The following is a 24,470-nucleotide window of genomic DNA, read 5'->3' as shown; positions in this document are numbered from 1 at the left end:
TGGTAAGACTTAAAGGATGAAAACAAAGAAAAAAAAGACTAAAATGAAAAGAAGGAGCCAAAATGACAAATATTCTTACCTACTGACATGAATTCCACAAACTGGTGTATTAGAGCATAATAACTAGTAAAGAAAAATGAGTAGAAATACGATGAATAACAAACACAGAAGATTAGGAAACAAATATGTAAAGAACCTCCCAACCAAGCATTCTAGGTAACTTTCTTGTAAATCACAATTCAAAAGTTCCAAATAGTTTCCAGCACTTCTGCCTTTGTACAAGTAGCAGACGCTGGTGGAAATAACACTGTTCGAATTCAGCGCAGAAAAAAAATTATCAATTTGTTCAGCTGACATCCCTGGCATAACACAGAGTTAACTGATGACATAATATGCCATCTTTCCCCTAGTTTCTCAGTACGAAACTACAAGAGAAGGAACAATCTCTTTGACATATACAGTTTTTGAGTGTGCTCTCCATATGAATCATAGTACAACTCTGAACAATACCACCAGCAGGTGCAAACGTATGGACAACGGCAGGTAGTACTAAATTGTTCAGGTTTAAAATTTAGAAGAAACATTCATGCTATTGCTTTCACCTTTTCGCTACCCCATTTTTCAGAGATTTCATGGAACTGTGTTCATGCCTTTACAAAACTAATTCTCAGAAGTTCAGGAACTATGTTCATGCCTTTACAAAACTAATTTTCAGAAGTTCAGGAACTTAATTAATGATTTATTTTAGCATCTTAAAATGAGCGCAAATGTTGATAATATATTGAATATTAAAATTTCTCAAGAATTTCTGTATTTGTATTATTTCAATAGCTGCTTTACAGGTTCTACAGTATATTCTGATCCTCCTATCTCTTGGAAGACAGCATGTTTTCTTAAATAAGTTTATTCAGCGTGTCAGCTATTTTAGAATTGATGAATTTCATCCACTCTACATGAATTCATGCAACTGTTTTCTCCTTGTATTTCTCCGCCTCCCCCCCGTCTATTTATAAGAGCTTTTATTCCCATACTGCCAACTAGGAAAACCTTTAATGAGTTGAAAGCTGTAGTAAGAGGTTTTCTGTTTTGTATCAACATCTGCTAGACTGTTCTTTGATGAGTACAAGGGCAGACCTGCAGAACAGTGACATGAATCTCTAGCACTGAACTTTCAGGTTTTACATCTGGATTTTACAAAATCCAGTACCACCTACCACATTCAAGTACCAGCCTTGAATGATGCTGCAGGTTTCGCTCTGAGAAACACAGGGTTGATATACAGGATTTTAGATAATAAAGATCAGACATACGTTCTCCAAATACTCACAAATAGGACACTGTAACTCAGCAACCTTCAAGATTTCCTGATGCTACTGGTCTCCAGTCTAGAGTCTAGCCTAGCATCAGTGCTGCAGCACCACAAAATAAAATTGAAGGAAGAATTTATCTGAGAGGAACAACGTGCATAAGGACATTCAGCATTCTTAATAAGCCTAATGAGTCGTTCTACCTGACCTTTGCCTTTTGTTGCTTAGTTTCTCTTTCATGTCTCCCCCCATCACCAAGTCTTCTGCCTCCTGAAATAATAAATGGCTTATCTAGAGTTTTAAAAGTTATAGGAAACAGAAATTACCTAAGGAGGGCATTTCTCTTTGCTTTTTAAACTATTTCCTATCATTTTCTAGCAGCAGAAACCCCTTGATTTTCTAGTAGTCTTTAATTCTCTGTGGAGGAGTCTGATAGCTCGCTGTCAATCTCTAGCAGAGTAAACCATCTCTGCTCCAATGGTACCACTTTTAGACCTGAGTTCTTATCAGTCATCCTAAGAGCCATCCTGCAATTATCTCATAAAGATTAAATTACTAATACTAATGAAATACTAATTAAAATCACTTCTCTTACACTTGAAGACAGAGGAAAAACCCCTGTGGATGTTAAAGAAAATGCCAGCTGGTCAATGAAATCTTGTAAACCCTATTTTAAATATTATCCCACCAGAGGAAAATCAATCTAACACCGATTACATATTACAAATGAGGGTTGGGGTTTTTTAAACATAATTTTTATGGTTAGCATGGAGAGTGAGTATGATCACAAAGCTGCTATATACAGTGCATTTGCACTGAAATCTTCATAGCATAATGGGCAAATAACGACAGACTTGTATTATTTCTTTTATAGAAAAATGTTTGTTGAACAATTTTTGCAAGGTATGTGCAATAGTAAGAGAGAAATTACTGTTATATACACCATATCAACTCTTCAGGACTCCAAATGAAAACTAAAACTGCGATAGGAAAGTAACATTTTGAAAAAATACCTTTTTCCTTCTCTTTGTAGAGCACTAGCTATTCAAAGACAGAAAAAGGCCATTTTCAGTAATGAAACTAGATAATATATTGTGCCCAATATGATCTACTCTTTTCACTAAAAAAAGTAATAACATTAAGAAGCAGCATAAATCGCATTATTGATTTTTTGATAATTTTATTAATAGGTCTATAAAATACATAGTAAAACTTTTCTTTAAATCACACCCAGCATAGTTTAGTCACAGAACTCACTTTTAGATTTATCCGAAACACGGGACCAGTATTTCACTTATACTACAGTTATTTTAAATAGCAGCAAACAGGTATGCTTAGAGGTTTGACCTGAATGTTATTAAAATACATTATTACTAGTGAATGATAACAGTTATGTTCTTTCTAGAGATATGAGCCTGAAACTTTCATGCCTGACCTAATTTAGTAGTATTTCATGAAATGAATCTTAAAGAAAAAGAAACCATTTTTGTAAATTCACCGCTCATGTTAGAAGTCTCAAGAGTTCTCATTAACAGAAAATTACATTCATGGGATCAAGAAAGCTTTTGTCATCCTGCAGATGAAATAAGTCTGTGTGGAGTCATGAACTAATTTGAAACTATTTGAAAAAGCAGCTAAAACAAAAAGGGGCTTTCTTCTGATGAGTTCTTACTAAAAAAGGAATATCACTAAGGAAACTAATTATTCATGTGAATAGATAGTTTCTATCAATAAACTGCAGCTATCAAAAAGTTCCAGTCTGGGCACTGAATGTGGTCCATGAGTGCCTGAAGCAGAACTGGTCCCCTTGCTGCATGGTATTTGTTTGACACGCTTGCAGCTACCTCTCCCAGAAGTCAACTGAAAGCTTCCAGATGCAGTGAGGTCCTCTTCATTTGTACACGAGTGGAAATCTGCATTTTTTTTCTATAATCAAAAGCAGGTTGCCATATCATGAGGTGCTGTAGAGTCAAGATGATTTCCTGATCTGCTTAAAAGTAAACCACTACTAGTAATATATAAAAATACATGTAATTGCTCACATTTTTTTGTTTACGGGTGTATCTTTGGAAATATATACTTTTTAATATATACACATTGTTCATATGTCTATAAAACATAGATGAGACAGACCTGCATAAGGGTAACTCATTCTCCATATACATGGCTGCCATATACAGCCATAACTGTATCTACGTGTTGATCAGGGTCATTGAGAAAGTCGTTGAGACTGTAAATTGCTGGTGAAGTCTGTTACACACCTGTTCTTTCAAGATAAACAAAGGGCAGGGAAAGGGAGCAGAGACTTTTTTGTGGCTAGTTGGCTTTAGTTTTGTGATGTTTCTAAAAAGTAAATCCTTCCAACTCTATCACAAGGTTTACTTGTCAGCAAAAATTAGTTTTAACTGGTACATCAAACTCAAATTGCTATCTTCTCAAACAAGTAATAATTTTATGTAATGCAGAAATAACAATCCATTCACTTCCCATCACCTTATTTGCACAAAGAATAGGTTAGTTATTGTCTCCCTTATGAACACTTGCTGCAAAAATATGTCCAGTACATCCTAAACCAATGATATTACTGCTGCCTTCCCAGCAGCCTTTGCACAGATTTGTTCTACCATAATCTGTTAAAGGTTAAGCATTCCTTTAGCATGTGTATTTCACTGATCTTGTTAAATCTGTGCTTCTTACTGAAAGCTGCAGATTGGCATCAGTCATTTAATTCTTTTATTTTTTTGGATCATTCTGTATGTCTATTCTTTTAAGATAGTCAAGACGAATCCTATGATAACTTTTAAGGAAAAACATCTATAGGCTTTATTGAATAAGAACTGCAGAGTCAAACCTCGTATTTGATTAACCTTACTGCTTCCAATACTTAAAGCAGTTTGGCATGCCCATTGTGCTGAACATGAAATTATACATTTGTAAATATTCTATTATTGCTTACCATTATTTCTAATGTCCTTCCTACAGTTGATATCAGTTGGTTTCATGAACAATAGAACGCCTCAGGGTTGCAGGGAGTAATAGCGGTGGTTCAGGCGGTGGTACTCTTGAGGTCTTTGCTGAGCAAGGGACACAGGGTTCTCACAGGTGCACACTCCGAAATACCAAACCATTGTCCTATCTACTTCACACAAAATATGCAGCTGCTGTAACAGATGGTGACCTAGCAAAAAGGTTAGCAGAAAAAATCCCAAATAATTATGTTGGTTGAAAAATACCCTACTCAAGTCAGGAGAAGGTGGAACTGCCTTGCAAGGGCAGTTCTGAGTTTCTGAGTATCTACTGATAATCAGAAATACCAGCAGAAGTCAAGGCAAATGACTATTTAATGTTTCTAAATACAGCAAAATTAAAATCTGTGCATTCAAAAAGCTTATTTTTAGAAAACATTGGTGCTAGTCTAGCCTAATCTAGATTGTGATGTAGCCAGTTTACATCTATCTAACAAGGACGTCATTAACAAAACAATTTTTCCTCCCCTTTCTTTTCTCCAATACACGGTATCTGCTGGTTCATTACAGGTAGATGAAGTGCCGGTCACTGCAGTGAGTGGAGGCAGCAGACATGCCCAACGAATAGATGTAAGCTAAGAATACACTGTCTCTGATGCAAAATGAAGCAGTTCTGCAAAACCAAGCAGTTCTGTAACCTGCAAATCTTATAAGCTCTATTATATTCTGGATATTGATTTGTAACTCTGTGTGCACTCCCTGACAATACAGTTAAATTCATACCACATCTCTTCACTCAGTGGTGACCCTAACTGATACCCTTCTCTTTATCAAAATGCTTCTTTCTCTGAAATCTGAGGTCTGTAGTCATGTTTGCTGCCATACTTATAGAATCATAGAATGGGTTGGGTTGGAAGGGACCTTAAAGATCATCTGGTTCCAACCCCCCCTGCCATAAGCAGGGACATCTTCCACTAAACCAAGTTGCTCAGAGCTCCATCCAACCTGGCCTTGAACACTTCCAGGGAGGAGGCATCCTTAGGTTTAGCTGAAATTGAAGAGATCAAAAGGCAAGGTCAACTGAAGACAAATTCTCCTCTTCCTACCACAATTTTTAATGACATAGCAATCAAAAATATTCCAGTGTACAAAAAGAAAGGCAGTATTATCCATGAGCGCCTTGTGATGCCAGCAAATGATAAAGCTAACGAAAATAGAGTTGATTTAACAAATTTTTGGTGGTATCCACAGGTTTAGTTTTTGTAACATTTTGTTCTTCACATACCTCATTGAAAACAGCTGGAGAAAAGTATTACGCCTTACTTCCTAGGCCTGTTCTGCTTGCCACTTACTTAACACATCGGCACAAATGAACCAAACCTTTGAGACAAGATCCCAGCTCCTCAGACATGCGACGGTCGTCCAGTGGTTATTCTCAGGTGTTACTTCCTGGCATAGTTCTCCTTTCTGTTTATGCAGAACAGGACTTCTATCTTTTTGCAAGTTCTGAAGCTTACTTCAGTGACGAATGAATAGCTCTTCCTTATTTCAGAGGAATTAAACACTTACTTTAGACAATGTCCCTGAAGTCATTTGCTAAGAATTTCTGTAAATAAGAAAGAATTGTGCACGCATTGTGCGAAGCCTAGTTTTCTATGTAAGTGCCTGGGTTATGGGTACCACAGGCAGAGAAAAAAAACTGATACAGACCAGGCCAGCTCAGGTCCAGCAAGGTGATACCAGCTCTGGAGTGCTGCCAGTATGTGGCTTCTGGAGCAGCCACACAGGAGACAACTTGTGTGCTGATGTGCTGAAGTGAAGCCGGTCTTAGCATGCCTGCCATGCCCTGCTGGCACTTCTGGCTCCAAAATGTGCTACTGGGTCAGGCGCAGCCCCTGAGCTGGCCCCACGTGTTTGTGCAGTGTGGACACTGAACAGTTCTGGGACAGCCGGTCACAGGTGGCACACCAGGCTTTAGAAGCAGTGGAATTAAACTCCTCCTCAGCCTGGGAAAGAGAGCTCCTTCCAGTCTGTTTTCACTGCAGATAACGGCGTGTTGACTTGATTTTAATGCTTCAGAAAACCTTTTTTTCCCTTACTGGTAACACTATAAATAACATCATATTGTACAGCGTTCAGCAAACTTGGATGTGCAAACCCCACCAGTTCCAAAATGAGACAGCTAGCGCACAATGAACATTATTCCAAAAGTTTCCATAAAAGGCAATTTAATAATATAGACATCTGTGACTTTCTTTGGGAAAAAGGTTTATCTTTGCAAATGATTCTACTACAATACTACTTATTGCCTTGTCTCTGTGCAACTGAGAAGCGCTTTAGACAAACGTTCCGTTCTTCTTTCTTTAGATTGACATCAGCTTTACAGGAACATTTTCTTTTCCCTCACCTGCATTAGAATTACTGGCTATTCATATTAGATATAAAAAAAATCTGGCTGTATCACCTTCACTCCTGTGTTTCTTAAAGACAAAGACTCACAGTCTCTTTCTACATTTTGTTGTGTTTATTTTGAAAGACAACATGATTTACCTTTAAGTGGTGGCTGACTCCAGGTTACTGAACATACAGACACGTATTTCTTGCCTTGTGCATTTATTTGAAGTTATTCACCTTTTTATCTACTTATTCATGTTTTCCTCTTCAGAAAATGCCCTGAGTTATCAAAAAAATGAAATTATACGAATTACACATTCTGTTTCTATAAATTTATAGGTATCACAAAGTAATTAACATGTAGCTATTCTAGCCTGTAAAACTTTTTCATACTATGAAAAGTCCAGGTGCTTCAGAAATCAACGGGGAAACTCACATTAATGAGCTAGGATTTCACTGTTAACTTGTTCTGAAAGAGAAATGCCAGTTTAGCAGTTCACTGATGATGGGCTACCATACAGTGCAGTGACCAAAGATCAATATGCCAAGCTACTAGAAGAAAAAGACATTGTAAATCTATGTGGTGCATTGCTGAGAAAATGGTTTTTATAGAACAAACAAGTTTTCCCACACTTTCTCTCAAAAGTGAACTCAGCATTTATGAAGACTGAATTGTACTGGTTCAATCTGTCTGCAGGCTGTCCTGATCAGTCCAGTCCAGAATTACAGATTTCATCAGTCTCTTTAGGTCAGAGACATTATGTCAGCTGAGGAGGAAAGGAAACTAGACAACACCTCTCTTACAAATTACCTTAGAACATCTCCAGAAATCGCTAATAGCCTGCTAAGCCATTGTCTCGCCATAGATGCTTCGCCTTCTTCCTCAGCCATAGCTGAACATCTAGGTCTTGCCTAAATGAATTAGCATGGAATTAGGAAAAATAAACCTAGTTCTTATCAGTTTCTTCAAAACACTTTCTTCCACAACAATCAGTACTGTGTAGAAATATAGACAGTATCTCAATAAATTGTGAGAGCTAATTTATAGGCTTAAAATGTAAAAATTAAAAACATGCTTTCATATCATTCTGATTTTACACAATTGAGTACAGCCTGTTCTGGCAGAAAAGAACAGCTGTCTGAAGTAACTTCATGCTACATCTCCACTGGCACATAGTTTTCTATCTAGTTACAGACAATTCTATGCAATTACAACATTTTAGTAATCTTGTAAAACAGCTCATTTAGTTGTCTTCACCCCCCCCTTTTTTTACCCCTTCTAATTCTCTCCCTCCACTTTCTGAAGAATAAACTGAAATCCAGACTGGGTAAAATAGGGACTTCACAAGTGTTCTTAACAATCTTAAATGTGGACCATCCACACCTCCCATCTTTATTGCTACAAATGTTGTCCAGACATTACAACACTGTGTATTGAGTACAGCTCTCCTGTACCACATAAACACATTTCAAACTTTTCTGTTAGAAAAAATACAATCAAATGAAGTCAGTATATTGGTCCAGCTAAACTGACTGGTCATTTAAAATTCCAGAGAGTCAAATATTTTGCAAAATTTGTATTAAAAGCATGTCCCTGAAAGTCTTTTTCCCCCTACAGCTTTTCACAGAATCACAGAATGTTCGGGGTTGGAAGGGACCTCTGTGGGTCATCTAGTCCAACCCCCTGCCAAAGCAGGGTCACCTACAGCAGGCTGCACAGGACTTTGCTTTTATTTGTACCCAAAGCATAGTGAGTTACAACTTTCTAGAGTCCCTCTAATTTAACTTTTCTTGGAACTTGCCTGCGGTGCTTGTGCTGTACTGCACCAAAACCAGGCCTATACCAAAACTGTGAGGTGACTGCAGATTTTCTGCATTTCATCTGCACCTCAGTCTATGCCGAAGTCATAAAACCCTTCTCCTGCCACTGTGGGTGGTCTTTCGACAAGTAAGCGTTAACAGGGTAGAACAAAGAATGCTTCATGCAAAAGAAGATAGAGTCATTTATTTGTAATTTTTTATAAAACCTTAATTAGACTAGCTAATTAATGCTTCTTGAGCATGTCAGTTCTGCCTTTCTCATGCAGGAGAAATCAAGAGATCCTCTAGGTCTTTTTGAAAATCTTGGCCATTATTCAAATTACTTCAATTCCAATGAGACTTTCGCTTGAAATCACATAGGTATTTTTTTCCCCCAAATATGGCAGTGGGTCCCATAAGGTAGGTACACAGAATAATATGAAAGCATTTAAACAAACTAGCTTTGATTTTTCAGTGCTCAGCACCCAGAAGGACAATCAAGGTTAAATGGACATGCAAATACTGTACAGTTCTTAGCATCAAGCTATTTCACTGTGGCACTGCAGCTGACCAGTTTTGAAATATTACATAGCATTCTTGCACTTGCAAGAAATGTGGGGGGTTTTGTATTTCAGCATTTATTTTCCATAAAGGTTTGCTAAACTACAGAATAACACATGTAGGTCAGTTTTCACTAAAGCTAGCAAAACAAATAAAACTTCTGGACACTAGCTATGGAAGGTGCAAATAAACAGTCCTGGGATTTCTGCAATTGTCTGTGTTTGTTTCTATAGTGAGTAGAAAGGGAAGTAGTAAACAAGAACGCTTGTTTCCAGTAAGGGCTGTACGACCAATTTTATACAATCCTAGCATTTTAAAGGAAACCACAATACAGAAAAATGAAGTTATGGAAGAAGTCTACCTGTTTCATCTGTTGAGTGCAATTTCAAAAATGCAGGTTTCTACTGTTCTTTCAGTAGGTGGGAGAGTGTTTCTAGCCAACAGCAGACGTGCAAGTTTCAGTGCCAAAAAACTATAGTAAAATGTCAGCTTTTGCTACAAAAAATATGCAAGCAAAATACGCTTTCCGTTTGTAGATTAAATTACCCATCAAATACAAAGGAAAACCAGAACAGCCTAGTCTTGTAACAGATGCAAAAGGCTTCTAGGTAGACTTCATATAATTATTACAAGCATGAAGAATGAATGGCTATCCATGTATAAGGAAGCATTTGTAAGAAATTTTTCTGAAATAAATTCTTTCCTAAAAAGTAAAAACATTGTACAAATCAGCTGAGAAGAAATTCACAAGGGGTTTCTGTAGATGTAAGCATACTGCTTTATTTTCAGACCACCATCTTCCATAAATTTAAGTGCTCAATATTGTACCAGGTGTCAGAAATGAACAGTGAACCTGCCAAGACAGATGTTTCCATTTCTGAACCACAATCCTGGTCCATGACAGAATTCATTGGCTTTTTCACATGTACTGCTACTACTCTCGGAGACAAAATATTACCTCTCTTTAAATAACTATCTTTACACCAAATTTGTTCACTTCAAGTGCATTCAGTATGATAAATATTTTGATTTTTAAAAAGATAAATTAAATAATCTAAATCCTTAGTATTACTAAGTTCTTCTTTTTCGAGAATACTAGAACACACTTTTGACAAAGGGCTTGCTTTATAACATAAGCATAATACAAGCACAATGTGCAGTAGATTTTTCCCTTGTCCTGGTGGGACCTGACGTTTTACTTCCCTGAATGGGTATCTTAATCCACTAGGTACTGTTTCTATTAGGTGTGCTATTTCCTATGATGACAATTTGAGTTCCCAGTCTGACCTGATTGCCTTCCACTATAGTTTAGGTGTTAGTAGACTCAACAAGACTGTTCCGCTGTCAAAACGCTGATATAAAAAGAACTCATCAATGAATGGTGACTCTTCAGGAGTTTGCTGTATGGTGTAGCAGTTCCTATGGTCCGTGAATTATGAGATAAATTTGCATCACAAAAGCATAACAGAGTTATAGGAAACTTCTGTTACCAAAACTGGTTTTTTGTATCCCCTTCTGAAAACTCTAAATAACATCAGCTATGGCAAAGGAAGGCAAAAGCTTTGCTTTGAATCACATTCCAGGTTTTTGTTTACTTCTGTTGTGTTTCTCCCTGGTGGCCAGCCCATGCTGATCCCAGAATAAGACTCTGATACAAAGGTCACCATTGCAAGGTGAGGGATCTGCCATTAGGCATACAAAGACTTAATTGAGCAATCATCCAGGTTAAATTTTGCATAATGCTAATAGACCTTAGGTAAGGTTCTTAATTGGGAATAGGTTGCCTTAGGAGTTAGATTGTTCTCAGAAGTGAACTTGATAAAATCTTTGGAAGACAAATTTCTCAAATCTCCTTTGCCATGTGTTCAGTCTTTTAATTAATTCTTTTCAAATGTGTCTGCATAATTTTGTCGTATGTTGGCACTGAGAGGTTGTTCTTTTCCTCCTTCTCTGCTTTATCGCTAAAATAATACTATACCAAAAGCACATCACTGATCCAAAGTCATCCATCTCTGTGTCTTTAGTAGCCCTGCAATGAGTAGGCAATTTTGCAGCTTTCACTGCAAAAAGCCACATTTTGATGAGGAAGCCTTTGGAAATCCTTCTGAACTCCAGGTTCAGGAAATGCATGTTCTTAACAGTGCAGGTTGCATTTGCACCAAAGATCGCTCAGGGAATAACAGAGGAAAACACTGCTACGAGGACACACAGGTTTGCTGTGGTTGTGTTTCCTTCTTTCATGACCTCAGTGTTCTCTTAAGGTAGTAATTGTATGTGAATATGAAAGAAGTGTTTTCCTGATTGTGATAAAATTAAAATGGCAAGTGTTCTTCTGTGTGTCTTGACAGATAATTTAAAACAGTAACAGAGGACTACCAATGATTTTTCTGGGAAAAAAAAACCAGACTTTCCATCACCCTTAAAACATTTTCTTATCTTCCACTATGATATTTTCCACAGCGAGCTGGCAAGATGAAGGTATAATTATGTAAACCTGAGAAACCGTACGGTTCTCTTCAAACAGTAGGTTATCTTCTTCATAACAAAAAGTATTCAAAATCTGATTCCAAAAGCGTATTACTCCTGGGGAAAGCTGTATTTTCACAATTACTCTCAACAGCTTCACCTCAGGATTTTCAGCGCATAAAATATTTTATATTTGGAGAATACCTATGAAAAGCCAGCTGCAATTCTACAAATGTTGCACATTGTCAGATTATATAAATTTAACTCTACGAGTTCTCCTGACACATACAGAAACACACGGGTTCTGTATGTCTTCAAAATCACAGACCAGGATTTAGTGATGCAATCATTTGTTTTAATACACTGTCGTGGAGCTTTATATTCCATACACTTCAATACTTTCTACGGGTTTCATGCAGCCCTGCCGCAGGGGATGCTTTGGGGCCCCCCATTCTCTCTAGCAGTGCACATGCCCGGTGTCCTACATCAGCCTGTGCTCTGCTTCTGAATTATGGGATGACACTAATGTAGTCTACCCAACGAAGTAAGTTGTGGGTTTATATTGTTGTCAAAAGAGGCCATTGAAAGGGGTGAGTGGCCATTTCAAATTATTTCTCCGGCAAACGTGCTACAGACTTCATTGTTAGCAGGTGGTACTAAACTGTTACTAAAGAAACAAAAACCTAAAAACGACAGAATATGTTGTTGCTGCTTGCATCAGTTCAAGCTAACAAAACTACTGTCCAGAAGCATATTTCTACTGTGAATAGTGTTAAGACCAAAAACAGTGATTAAAATACAGTATGTAAGTGTAAAATGTTTGTACTGTGCCAGCCAACTCAATTGCTTACCTATCTGTGGGATCCACTTGGCTTAGCTGAAACACTGATCGTCAAATGAACATTTAGAACTTTGAGTTATTCCTTACATTGATACAACAGGAAAGTTAAAAGCTCAAGGTCAGGTTTCTGGGAGCTTTAAGAGTATACATTTAGGTAAGCAATAATGCCAACTCAGCTTCCAAATCTGACTTTTGTCCTTTTCAAAAATAATCCACTTTTGTGGGCTATCTGCCCACTTCTGCTTTGTTTCCTCCTTGGTCTTGCTCCCATCGTCTCACCGCAGTCACACAGCTCTTGCCTGTAGAGTAGCAGCAGTCTACTTAGGAAACAATCCCAACTTCTCCAGGCTTCATTCTTAACCTCCTTGCTGGGCTATGCTTAATTCTGTTTTCTAGACAGTTGTTTTCCATCTATCTTTTAATGAGCTCTTGCCCGCCTCTCCTGTTTCATCTCTGTCCTTCCTTCCGAGTACATGCGTGCATACACACACACGCATTTCATCACCTGGAGTTGTCACCGTCCGAAGTATCCTCCTGCTCTCCACCCCTCTGGCTCCAGCCTCCTTTACCAGGATCCTCATTCAATCGCAGACTCATTTTTATTGCTTTTTGTTTATAGTTATGAAGGGGAGATGCTCTAGTTCTCCACTAAGAATGAAACATTTATTAAAATTGAAAACCACAAGAATTTAATTTTCCTTTTGTACTTTCATTTCCATGTGTTTTGATTGACGTTACACAAAATTCTACTGATAATAAGACATACCTCAGAATAAGCTTAGACGTTCCATTTCCAGCTACATCAATTTATAGATACCAATTTTCCCATTTTTTCTAGTAACATATTCCCTATTTTAAAAGATTAGAAGCCTACGCATACACTGTCTTTTCCACCAAAATACATCACAGCTTCATGGAAGCCAACTCAATAACAATAAATAAGTTCAGTAAAAGTAGAGAGAGCACAACAAACAATAAAAATGGAAAATTAATTTATTTTAATTCATTATTATAGCAGGGATGACACAGATGAGGGTTTAGTGCCAGGAGAGCATACTGGAAAATCATTGAGCTTTCGTTTCGTTTCATTTTGAAATATGTTCTATAGTTACTATGTGATTTTTTTTTTTTTTTTGTATGGCTTGATTTCTTCCTTAGTGTCTCTTACTTTCTATTCAGGCATTTTATTCAAACTCTGCTTGACAAAGGTACAGCAGGGATGCTTTGACAAAAACTCAAAATCCTAGATTAGTGCAGAAACTGAATATGTACTAAAAGTGTGTGGTTATGTTAGTTCCCATAAAATGAATGGATATGAAGTTATTTTTAAAAGAATGTATTAAATACATTCTTTTCTTACTCCTATCCCTAAAAACTCTGCTTTCATTGTTATCATTTGAAGCACATGGTTAGAGTACCTGGAACCAATCAGTCCATTGAAGCTCATTCTTTGCCATATATTATCATTAAGAAGAAAAGGATTCTTTTAGTACATTAAAGGTACAGCCAGAACTTACACCGTCTCCCTGCATTCTCTGCATGCTCACTGATGCTTTCAGGGAGACAAAAAGGAGACATTGAATTAAAATTCACCATGCTTCACTCTTCAGAATATAACTGGAATTAAAAGGTGTAAAAATGTTTCTTTCACACGAATATCAGGGGATAGGTTTGGTAAGAGCAGAGTAAAAAAGTGCCGCTTTCATGTAATGAATATAGAGAGTTGGGTTGTTACATACCCAAAGAGGTTATGACATTTCGCTACAGATCTGGAGTGGATCACCTCAAGGGATTTTGGAGAGGGTTCAAACAGCATCATGCTTCCTTAGCTAGCCAATTCAAGGCTGAAAAGGAGCATCAAAACTTCACATCTTTGTTAGAAATTAATGCCAGGAAATCCACATGCCTCCCCTGAGAGGAATTATCCTTGGGACGCACGTAATGGAAGCAGTCTTCCTCGTACTCAGTGTAACGCAGCCCGGCTTGCCCCCGGGGATCGCTGACATACTTTGGTGCACCCTTGCACGCGTAGATGCAGACCACGCATGAGGTGGTTCAGGAATAGCACCAAAGTAAAACCAAGAATAACTACTGGAGGGTGATATATTTATATAAGTCTTTTAGATCTTAATGTAGAACCTTCCTTGGCAAAATGGCTACGAATACAGTCAAGAATAAGGTACTCACCAGAATATGGAACAAACTAAGGAAGTGGCTGCTTTGTTTAGGTATTTAAATGTTTGTTTAGATAATGGAAGCTCACCTTTCCTCCCTTTATCTTCTTTGCCCAGGACACACATGTGTATAGTCAGCATACAGGCTTCAAGAATAAAAAGGTCAGGTTTATGTCGGGGAAAAATGGTGAAGGCAGGTGTGGGTGACAGGGCCGACTGCCTCGGGGTGAAGTAGCAACATTTTTTGTAGGAAACATCCTCTGCCTGACCTTATCTGCTAAGTCACTCCCACTGCTGGCTTTGGTCAGGACTCTCACACCTTGTAAGAGCACAGCTGAATGCTGGGCTCTGTGTTTCCAGCTCTAACCCTCAGCAGGCCTGGGGTGGGGGGTGATGAGGAAGATGACATAATAAGTGTTCCACCCCTAAATAATGTTAGGAAGGTTGCTGTGCCAATGTTTTCGGTCACACATGGTTTCAGGCTCAATAAGTGGAACCTTCTATCCACACTGTTTTTAGGAAACGTAAAAACTACGAGCCTCCTCACCGACTGACCCCCTCTCATCTGTGTGAGAGGGAAAAAAAGATCTTGTCAGAAGATGATCTAGATTTTTTCACGGTAGAAGGGTCTTGATTCTTCTGCTTACAGTTAACATACAAATAATTCTATTTACATGGGAATTACAAAAGAATAAAGCAAATGTTAGTATCAGGGGAGAACATGTGCAATACAGCTTTCCTCATTTCTGTGCACCAATACTATCATTGGTTTTAATAAGATATACAGTATGTATTTTATCATCCAGATGACAAAGCAAAACAAATTAGTTTCACGTTTTCCATAGGCTTTCAAAACAGAAAGCTGTGCATGTTTTCCTCACAGCTTCTCCTTTTTCCAGTGTAGGCATTTTTTCAAAAGCTGAAGAACGAGGGGATCTTCACCCTCAGAAGCTAGCTAGAACCAGAGGGAGCCTCAACTTAGTGCCCCAAATTTTTCCAAATGCACCATGGTGTTCCATGCTACTGTTCCCAGAGGTGCTGGAACACTATTTGTTCCCAACAGCAAGTTCATATGCTGTAACAATTAGCTACCGTGAATAAACGTCACAGATTTTCAGTGACAAAAACAGCTTTGAAATGAAAACAACGATTTACAGAAAAGCTGCCTTCTGAACACAGATGGGTAATTTGCAAGTGTGTATGAGGCCAGGAGTGGCTTCTGCTGCTCTGTGAGGCAGGGACAGTCCTGCGGGCAGAGCCTGCGGGGGGCCTTGCCAGTAAGCCAAAACCCAGTCACCTCCAGCTTGAGGGTAACAAAGGGCCAGTGATGGGACGCTCTCAGCACACTGAAACTGGGTTTCTGCGTGGGACCACAAGAAATACTGTACTTTAATCCCAGTGCCTGTAAGACCTTACTCAGCAGAGAAAAATAAATCCTACTGCCAGACAAGCAAAAACAACTGGGAAAAAAGTTCTCTTGACTTTCAGGTTCCTCCTTGTATTTCTGTATTTCCTTTAGTGAAAACTATCTTTCATCTATAGCATAAAGAGAGAGCTGACACAAAAGTAACCCCCCAAATAGCTTGTTCCACACACTGGGCAGAATTTTTAGCAGTTATCTCCTTGTTAATGCTATTTAGAAATATAAGCTTCAATATATTTCTACTTATTCAATAAGATATACCAAATACATCAGAATATAATGTCCTTCCTGATGTTCAGCTGTAGGCTAAGAAAATGTAACTCTCAAAAATACGTCAATGTTACTCCAAATTGTTTAACTTAGTGAATGGGCTCAATTCTAACACAAAGATCTGAGATTATTTCTAGGTCTTATCTGATGACGAGTTCTTTAAATTTCATCTTCTTCTTGGAGATATTTTTATATCTCATTTTTGATCAAATAATATATCTGTGATTTATCTTCAAGATATGGAAATGATAATTCTTTCCTATTGAAAATGTGCCCCATAACATTTGAAAGTATTAAGAACACTAGTATTATTCCCATCCAGAAACCTGTGAGCACTCAAGCAGCCCAGTTTCAAAAAACACAAAAGAAAAAACCCAGACAAAACCCTCCAAACTAAAGCATTTGACTCATGAACAAAATACACTCCTTCCTTCCTGTATTATAACACATCTTTCTTTGAGCAAAAATGTGTGTTAGTGCACATGAGCTCTCCAACAGATCAATTTGTTAGAATTCTATATGGATATTTCTGGGTTTTGTAATACTTTGATTACATTCAAGATTCATCTTAAAAGTGTGGTGGTTCATCTCTCAGACGAGGGTTGAAGCAACAGGGTCTGAATAGATTACCGCCTCAGAGATCGGCACAGGCTTCTCTGAAGAGGAGGATGGGATTAGAAAGTAATACAATCCACCCTGTATACAGAATACAGAGCAAGTGGACAATTAATCATACAGCGCCAATCAATGAAGGTCCCAGAATCTTTTTAAGGATGATTACACAGTAAAGTTATCAGACTCCACTGATGCCATGAAGGGCTGAAGGCCTCAGTTTGCACCAACAGCAAGCTGTAGGAACCTCTTTGAGGTAGAGAGCTCAAGAGGCCGCTGGAAGAGATCAGAAAGAAAGGGAATGCATCAAATGATTAATATCCTAAAAGTTAACAGAAAGCAGCCTGACTACTTCAGTAATTCTGAGACTAAAACTGCAACACTGTAGACTACAGATGTCACTGGCCAGAAATAGAAGGTGACACAAAGAATTCCCGGAGGTTTAACTTTATACAACCACACTGCCAGAAAAGTTCATATAATCTGTTAATTTTCAGCTTTGATACACTGACTTTTCTTAGATGGAAAAGTAAATGCTTTTCATTAGAAGACTTAGCTAGAACATAACCATTTATGTCTTCAAAAGTTTAGGTAGTGCAGAGACCAACTAAATTTTTCTCTGTTATCGATAGCAGAATTGGGTTTCAGTTTGTTCCAGATAAATATTTGGATAACTAAACTGAGCGTATTAAGAAAATATTTCAGAACAAGAAAGAGGTGGAAAAGCTGGCTGCACTGTCTGGCAGCTAACGTGGACTGCAGACTCCTTGCATGCAGACCCCTCGGCCTCCGCGACGGGACTGCTCACAATCCTCTGCCATCTTCTGGATAAGACTGCATCAAAATATTTACAGGGAAAGATGTAAATACTAACGTAGATTAACCTGGATTTTATTAGCTCTTTATAGTTTGACATTCCAAACTAAACCACAGCTGGGTACTGACTGACAAAGACTATTTGGTGTATTATGATACACCTCAATGAAGTAGAAAAATCCTGTACAACAGAGTAACTGGTCTTGTGATGTTTTATGTGGCAACAGGAGATTCAGAACGTGACAATAAGGTTTTATTGTAACTATTCAAAACTCGTAACATGGTTTTAGTATTTAAAGGCTTGTATAATAAATCTTTGCATCCTTACTAATTTTAAATGAGTTTTGTTGTTAACCTTTATGAAAAAACAGTTTAATGTCTATGAAAATTAAAAACAGATTTCTAGTTTCTAGTCCCATAGGCTCCATAGCTTTTAATTTTAATTTGGTTTTAGTTTTTATCTGTGTTTTTAAGAAAAGTGAGCAAAAATGCTGTATTTAAAAACTTAATGTTCATAAGAAATACTTTATCTGGAGAAGAAGCTTTATTGATTTTTAGGGCTGGGCTTTGGGAATTGAATTTTTCCGGAGCATAACATTTTATTTACTGGTGGTTGATGAACTGCAGTGTCACCTGCCAGCTGGCTTCAGTTAAAGAAAGATGACTGATAGACCAGGACATTCATACGAAGAACAAAACTCTAAAAATTGTAGTAACATTTCCACCCCTCTGCCCCCCAAATTAGTCAGGCTAGGTATTCGTTTGGCTTGAACAGGATCGTTCTCACTATTTGCCGCCTGCGTTATTCTACCTCCTGTAGGTACAAATCACCATCACAGTTCCTGCGTACTGGGCTCTCAACATTCCGTACAAAAAAATGGTTTGGACATACTATACAGTCTACAAATGCTTATCATCATACAGCCTAATTTAGACATTTATCCATGTGTCAACTTCAGTTTCATTTCCTCTGTATGAAGATGTGTGTACTAAACAAAGTACTCCAGTGTTCAGGAATAAAAAAGAATTACATTAAAATACTTCAGATGTTAAATGGTGAAGCAGAAAGCAATAGCTTTTCCAAGGGGTTTTTTTTTGGAGGTTTCCGAAACAATCGAATGACTACTTCCTTCAGCTTTCTATACAGGACAACTAGTTTAGGTGAGGTTACTAGTAAACAAATAGCGGCTGCACCACAGTTTCTTCATTTCTTCCTTTCTCTGCCTTACTGTTTGCCTGAATCTTGCCACAACCTTTTTTATTGCTGGCCACGGTTCGCAGGCAACTGCTTTTCACACCTATTAACCATCTTTCTTGACTCGTGGTTTGGAACAGCTTGGTCTGTCAAAGGGAGATGCTCTTCTCAAAGAGTCAGAAGCCCAACTGCCCCCCTTCCCAAGTTTTGCACTTCAGTTGATACAGGACTGGCAGCAAGGCCAAGGAATCCTGTACAATACTGATATTTCATAACCATCTTATCTGTCATCAGATGTGTAACAAAGACTGTGAATGGCAGAACAGTAATCCTAATTTTAATTAGTATTAATGGTGATTCTGAATTTCAATTAAAAGTAATTATCTGGAGGGCCATTGATTTTGGTGAAAAACAATGCAAAATTAAACTTATCAAAGAGGAGTATCTTTATTAGACACACTTTTTTTTAATTCCAGAGGACTTTGTATCCAAACATATTCATGAAGACTACAGAATATATATTTAGTACAGTCCTTCTGTTATGTTTTGAATGTCTAGATCATACCAGATTAAACCACAGAACTCCTTATAACGTTTTGGACAAATCACTGTTTAAGGCAGTTACTATCTGTCTGTCAGGTGGAGCCAAAAAAATATTAGGGCAATATTAGGGCATTAAATTCATGCATGTAGGTAGTCTGCAGGCTGTCCACCAGCCAGACACACGGACACAAAGCATACAGTATGGACAAATGCATAGGACCAGTCTGTGGCTTTAGAGGCCTCTCTTTTGGCTTACAAGCACTCACCATTTTAATCAACACACAGCGCCCATCTTCTGTGCTAGGAATGGGCAGCAGCAACTCCGTCATTCACCTTGCCAGTTCTCTAATGCAGGCATAGAAGGGATCCGCCACACGGCACTACTGGACGATCCTTGTACTGCATCACGTTCTATCCAGAAAACCGGCAAACAAAAACCCCTTTGCTATTCACCAAGGTCCTGGAATCATTAATTTTGGAGCTCCATCCTGACCCCGTATCTTACGATACCAAACACAGCAGCAGGAGAGTAGGAAAGTGCAAACGACTGTGCTGTTTTGCGGCTGTCATCAATCTAACCAGTCCCATACTTCAGAAGAACAGACAAAGAGCTCTGTTTTAGTTGTCTACCTGCTTCATTTATCATCAAGGAAATGCTGATCTCAAGTTTCCTTAAAATTAGCTGGCAGCTAAAAAAACCCACAACAACAAAACCAAGTCTGCACTAAACCACCGTGACCATCTGCACCAGCCAAGGGCACTCATCCTACCTGACCCTCAAGGCGGAACGGTGGGTACTTGTCCAAGAGCAAAGGCTGCAGCTCCGGCTGGGGAGCCCACACCATCTACCCCAGCGGTGGCCGATGTCTCCACCCAGATGGAGTTGCTGAAGGGACAGGCTGCAGCGCAGACCTCAGACTGCAGAAAGCACCAAGACCTTTCCCCTGGGGCAGGGGCAGGCAGCAGACCTGCCTGCAAAAGGTATGCCCAGGTGGAGGACCTCCTGCACCAGGTGCCTGAGCTGCTGGAGGCGGTGAGAAGGCTGCAAAACATCAGGGAGGCTGGGAAGGAGATAAGACAGCTGGTTCCAAGCACAGTCTGCAGCGGACTCGCAGCCCACGGCCAAACAGCCAAAAACTCCTCCACCGGCACACACAGAAGGGAGGGGGGCAGTGCAGAAGAATGGAAGCTTGCATCAGCAAGGACCATCAGGAGAAAGACACTCCCCCCAAAGCCTGAGATGCCCCTGCCAAACCACTTCACCGTTCTGCAGGCTGAAGATGGAAGACCCACCACATCAGGAGAGACGCTGGAGACAACTGAGGCAGCCCGATCTGCTCCCCGTGTAGCAACCAGGGCAACTAAGAAAAGGCAACGGGTGACAGCAGCAGTTGACTCTCCCATGAGAGGTGTGGAGGCACCCATCTGCCAACTGACGCACTCCCTGGAGAGGTGTGCTGCTTACCAGGGGCTCGTATCGGGGACGTCACCGAGAGACTACTAAGCCACATACAATCCACTATTATCCACTGCTGTTGTTTCACATGGGCACCAGTGATGCAGCCAGGAGCAGCCTGAGGGAGTATTAAGAAGGATTAGAGAGCCCTGGGAGCGGTGGTGAGGGACTCACCTGGGAGCGCAGGTAGTTTTTTCATCAGTCCTCTCAGTCAAAGGGAAGGGTCTTGAACAGGTCAGTCAAATCTGGCAAATCAACAAACGGTTACAAAACTGGCATCACAGCCATGGGTTCAGCTACTTAGACCACGGGAATAGCTTTGAGAAACCTTGTCTACTGCAGGCTGATGGTTCCATCTTTCAGAGGTGGAGTCACAGGCTTGCCAAGCTGGTGAAGAAGGCTTTAAACTAAAGCTGCCAGGGGACAGGAACCTCAATCCATTCAACTGCTGCCAGTCTGATGCCAGTCCCAGCAGCAGATGCCAAGAGCCTGGAGAAAGATCACAGGTCAGCAGAAGAGCACCTGAAGGGCAGCACAGAGGAACTCTGCCAGTGAGTCAGCTCCATCAGGGGCCCAACTGAAATGCCTCTATGCAAACACATGCAGCATAGGGAATAAACAAGAGGAGTTAGAGACGTGCACACACCTGCAGGCCTGTGATCTTATGGGCATCACGGAGACGTGGTGGGATGTCTCCTGTGACTGGAGTGTTGGAATGGAAGGATACAGGCTCTTTAGGAAGGACAGGCAGGGGAGATGAGGAGGTGGTGTCACCCTCTATGTCAGTGACCAGCTGGAGTGCATGAAGCTCCTCCTGGGGATGGATGAGGAGCCAACTGACAGCTCATGGATCAGGGTTAAAGGCAAGGGAGCGACAGGTGACATTGCAGTGGTGGCGTGCTCCAGGCCACCCAACCAGGAAGACCAAGCAGATGAGGCCCTCTACAGGCAGATAGGAGTAGCCTCATGTTCACAAGCCCTGGTCCTCGTGGGGGACCTCGACATCTGTTGGAGGGACAAAACAGCAGGGCATAAGCAATCCAGGAGGTTCCTGGACTGCGTGGATGATAACTTCCTTCTCTAAGTGACAGAAAAGCCAACGAGGAGAGGTGCTATGCTGTACCTTGTTCTTACCAATAAGGAGGGGCTGGTGGGGAATGTGAAGATCAAGGGCAGCCTGGGCTGCAGTGGCCATGAAACAGTGGAGTTCAAGAACCTGAGGGCAGCAAGGAAGGTGTACAGTAAGCTCAATACCTTGGACTTCAGGAGAGCAAACTTTGGCCTCTTCAGGGATCTGCTTGGTAAATTACCATAGGATAAAGCCCTGGAGGGAAGAGGGGCCCAAGAAAGCTGGTCAATATTCAAGGATCACCTCCTGCAAGCTCAGGAGCGATGCGTCCGGACAAAGAGAAAGTCAGGCAAAACCACCAGGAGGCCTGCATAGATGAACAAGGAGCTCTTGGACAAACTCGAACACAAAAATATAAAGCCTACAGAGCATGGAAGCAAGGACAGGTAGCCTGGGAGGAATACAGAGAAATTGTCTGAACAGCCAGGGATCAAGTTAGGAAAGCTAAAGCCATGACAGAAATAAATCTGGCCAGGGACATCAAGGGCAACAAGAAAAGCTTCTATAGGTACATCGGTGATAAAAGGAAGGCTAAGGATAATGTGGGCTCTCTCTGGAAGGAAACAGGAGATCTGGTTACCTGGGATATGGAGAAGGCTGAGGTACTCAATGACTTTTTTGCCTCAGTCTTCACTGGCAAGTGCTCCAGCCACACTGTTCAAGTTGCAGAAGGCAAAGGCAGGGACTGGGAGAATAAAGAACTGCCCACTGTAGGAGAAGATCAGGTTTGAGACCATCTTAAGGAACCTAAAGGTGCACGGGACTTGATGAGATGCATCCAGGGAACTGGTGGATGAAATTGCCAAGTCACCATCCATTGCATTTGAGAAGTTGTGGCAGTCCGTTGAAAAACCCACTGACTGGAAAAGGTCAAACATCACCCCCATTTTTAAAAAGGGAAAAAAGGAAGACCCAGGGAACTACAGGCCAGTGAGTCTCACCTCTCTGCCTGGCAAGATCATGGAGCAGATCCTCTTGGAAACTATGCTAAGGCACATAGAAAATAAGGAGGTGACTGGTGACAGCCAACATGGCTTCACCGGGGACAAATCCTGCCTGACAAATTTGGTGGCCTTCTACAATGGGGCTACTGCACTGGTTGATAAGGGAAGGGCAAGTGACATCTACCTGGACTTGAGCAAAGCATTTGACACTGTCCTGCACGACATCCTTTGTCTCTAAATTGGAGAGACATGGATTTAGTGGATGGACCACTCAGTGGATAAGGAATTGGGTGGATGGTCAAATTGTTTACTGTGAGGGTGGTGAGGCACTCGCACAGGTTACCCAGAGAAGCTGCAGATCCCCCCTCCCTGGAAGTGTTCAAGGCCAGGTTGGATCAGGCTTTGAGCAACCTGCTCTAGTGGAAGGTGTTCCTGCCCATGGCGGGGGGGGTTGGCGATCTTTAAGGTCTCTTCCAACCCAAACCATTCTATGATTCTATAAACAAGCATAACCCACTTGGAGGACATGACACCTGTTCAGCATCTCCAGAATCTGCAAGAATAACAAGAAAACAAGAGTTCTCAGTTTCATTCCCAGAGCAACGTAGAACATCTGCCAATGGGCACTATCATAACAAAACTAGCTTGCAGTGCAACTCCTGCAACTTCACTTCCATTTAAAGACTTGCATTAAAGAGAATGCAGCAACATCACTTAATTCATGCCTGACTGACTGTCCTTAACAGCTGGTCACTGGAGTCAACCATGGCTCAAAACTTGATGCCACAATGCAGCAAGCTGAAGGAAGCTGCTCATTAGTCAGTCTCTGCTCAGACTTACTATAATTGTCATTGAAAGACTTTCTTACATAGGTCAGTCCTCAAAGAGCTGGAGACAACCTGTAGCTGCTACAGCCACGTTCACCAGCTGGGTCTAGTCAAGACAGATTGATGACAAAGACCTTTTGCCAGTCATGTGCTAAGTTACTGTGGTCTGTTACAAGTTCATAGGTGACTCCCCGAGAACCCTTGCTGGAAAGCAGTTTTCAGTGTACATCTGAAGATCCAGTGTTAACCACTGAAATGCTAGTATATAAAAGTTAGAATGATACCACATTAAATACATCACATTTTAGACATACTAAGATAGAAGCATTTTTTATGTTCAACTGTGCCAAAAATTTAATTCTAAGTAACATTCCACATTCTGATCCATTGTTGATTCTGGCTGAGTGATCCAGAAAAGTATTTCTGGTAATGTAATATGAAACCATCCACAGACAGGACAAAGATGTCTAGCGACAATACTGCTTGGTCTTTCTTGCACAATCCAACAGTTTGCTAGGATTATCAAACTTAAACAAACTACACTGTAGAAGCACCTTTTCTGTCAGAAAATAGAGCTGTGAGAGAGTCCAAGGGATCTTAATGAGTCAAAACTAAATGTCTGAAATTTAGTATTTGCTTGTGTAACACCAACAGTGGAATCTTTACTAGGAGCAGGATTGCTGGACTTTGGCTGTGATTCACTGCAGTTTCTATTTTGTCTCACTCCTATAGATCCTTTTCTTTAT

The 24,470-nt window shown here is 40.1% G+C and overlaps 1 protein-coding gene across 20 annotated transcripts in view; it reads right to left on the bottom strand.

Annotated features, from left to right (window-relative positions):
- The window catches only part of B3GALT1 (beta-1,3-galactosyltransferase 1), a 224,801-nt gene that overhangs the window by 176,639 nt on the left and 23,692 nt on the right, over positions 1-24,470 (bottom strand). For 2 of the 20 annotated variants that reach the window (XR_012765045.1, XR_012765046.1), the window contains exons 1-2: positions 6,824-6,938; positions 4,264-4,485 (exon numbers count right to left, since the gene is read on the bottom strand). The exons of 15 other annotated variants lie outside the window; for them this stretch is intronic. Coding sequence is in view for 1 of the 5 variants with exons in the window: in XM_075430748.1 (XP_075286863.1) it covers positions 4,264-4,309 (46 nt within the window). In the remaining 4 variants the exon portion in view is untranslated. Of the gene's footprint in view, positions 1-4,263; positions 4,486-6,823; positions 6,939-24,470 lie in introns of those variants that run through there. 3 more of the 20 variants (XM_075430748.1, XM_075430742.1, XM_075430743.1) reach the window with 3 other exon arrangements.

The sequence above is a fragment of the Opisthocomus hoazin genome, chromosome 9 (assembly GCF_030867145.1).
Source record: "Opisthocomus hoazin isolate bOpiHoa1 chromosome 9, bOpiHoa1.hap1, whole genome shotgun sequence".
Classification (NCBI taxonomy): domain Eukaryota; kingdom Metazoa; phylum Chordata; class Aves; order Opisthocomiformes; family Opisthocomidae; genus Opisthocomus; species Opisthocomus hoazin.
Note: the sequence above shows the minus strand (reverse complement) of the source record. Positions and strands in the feature narration are given on the sequence as shown.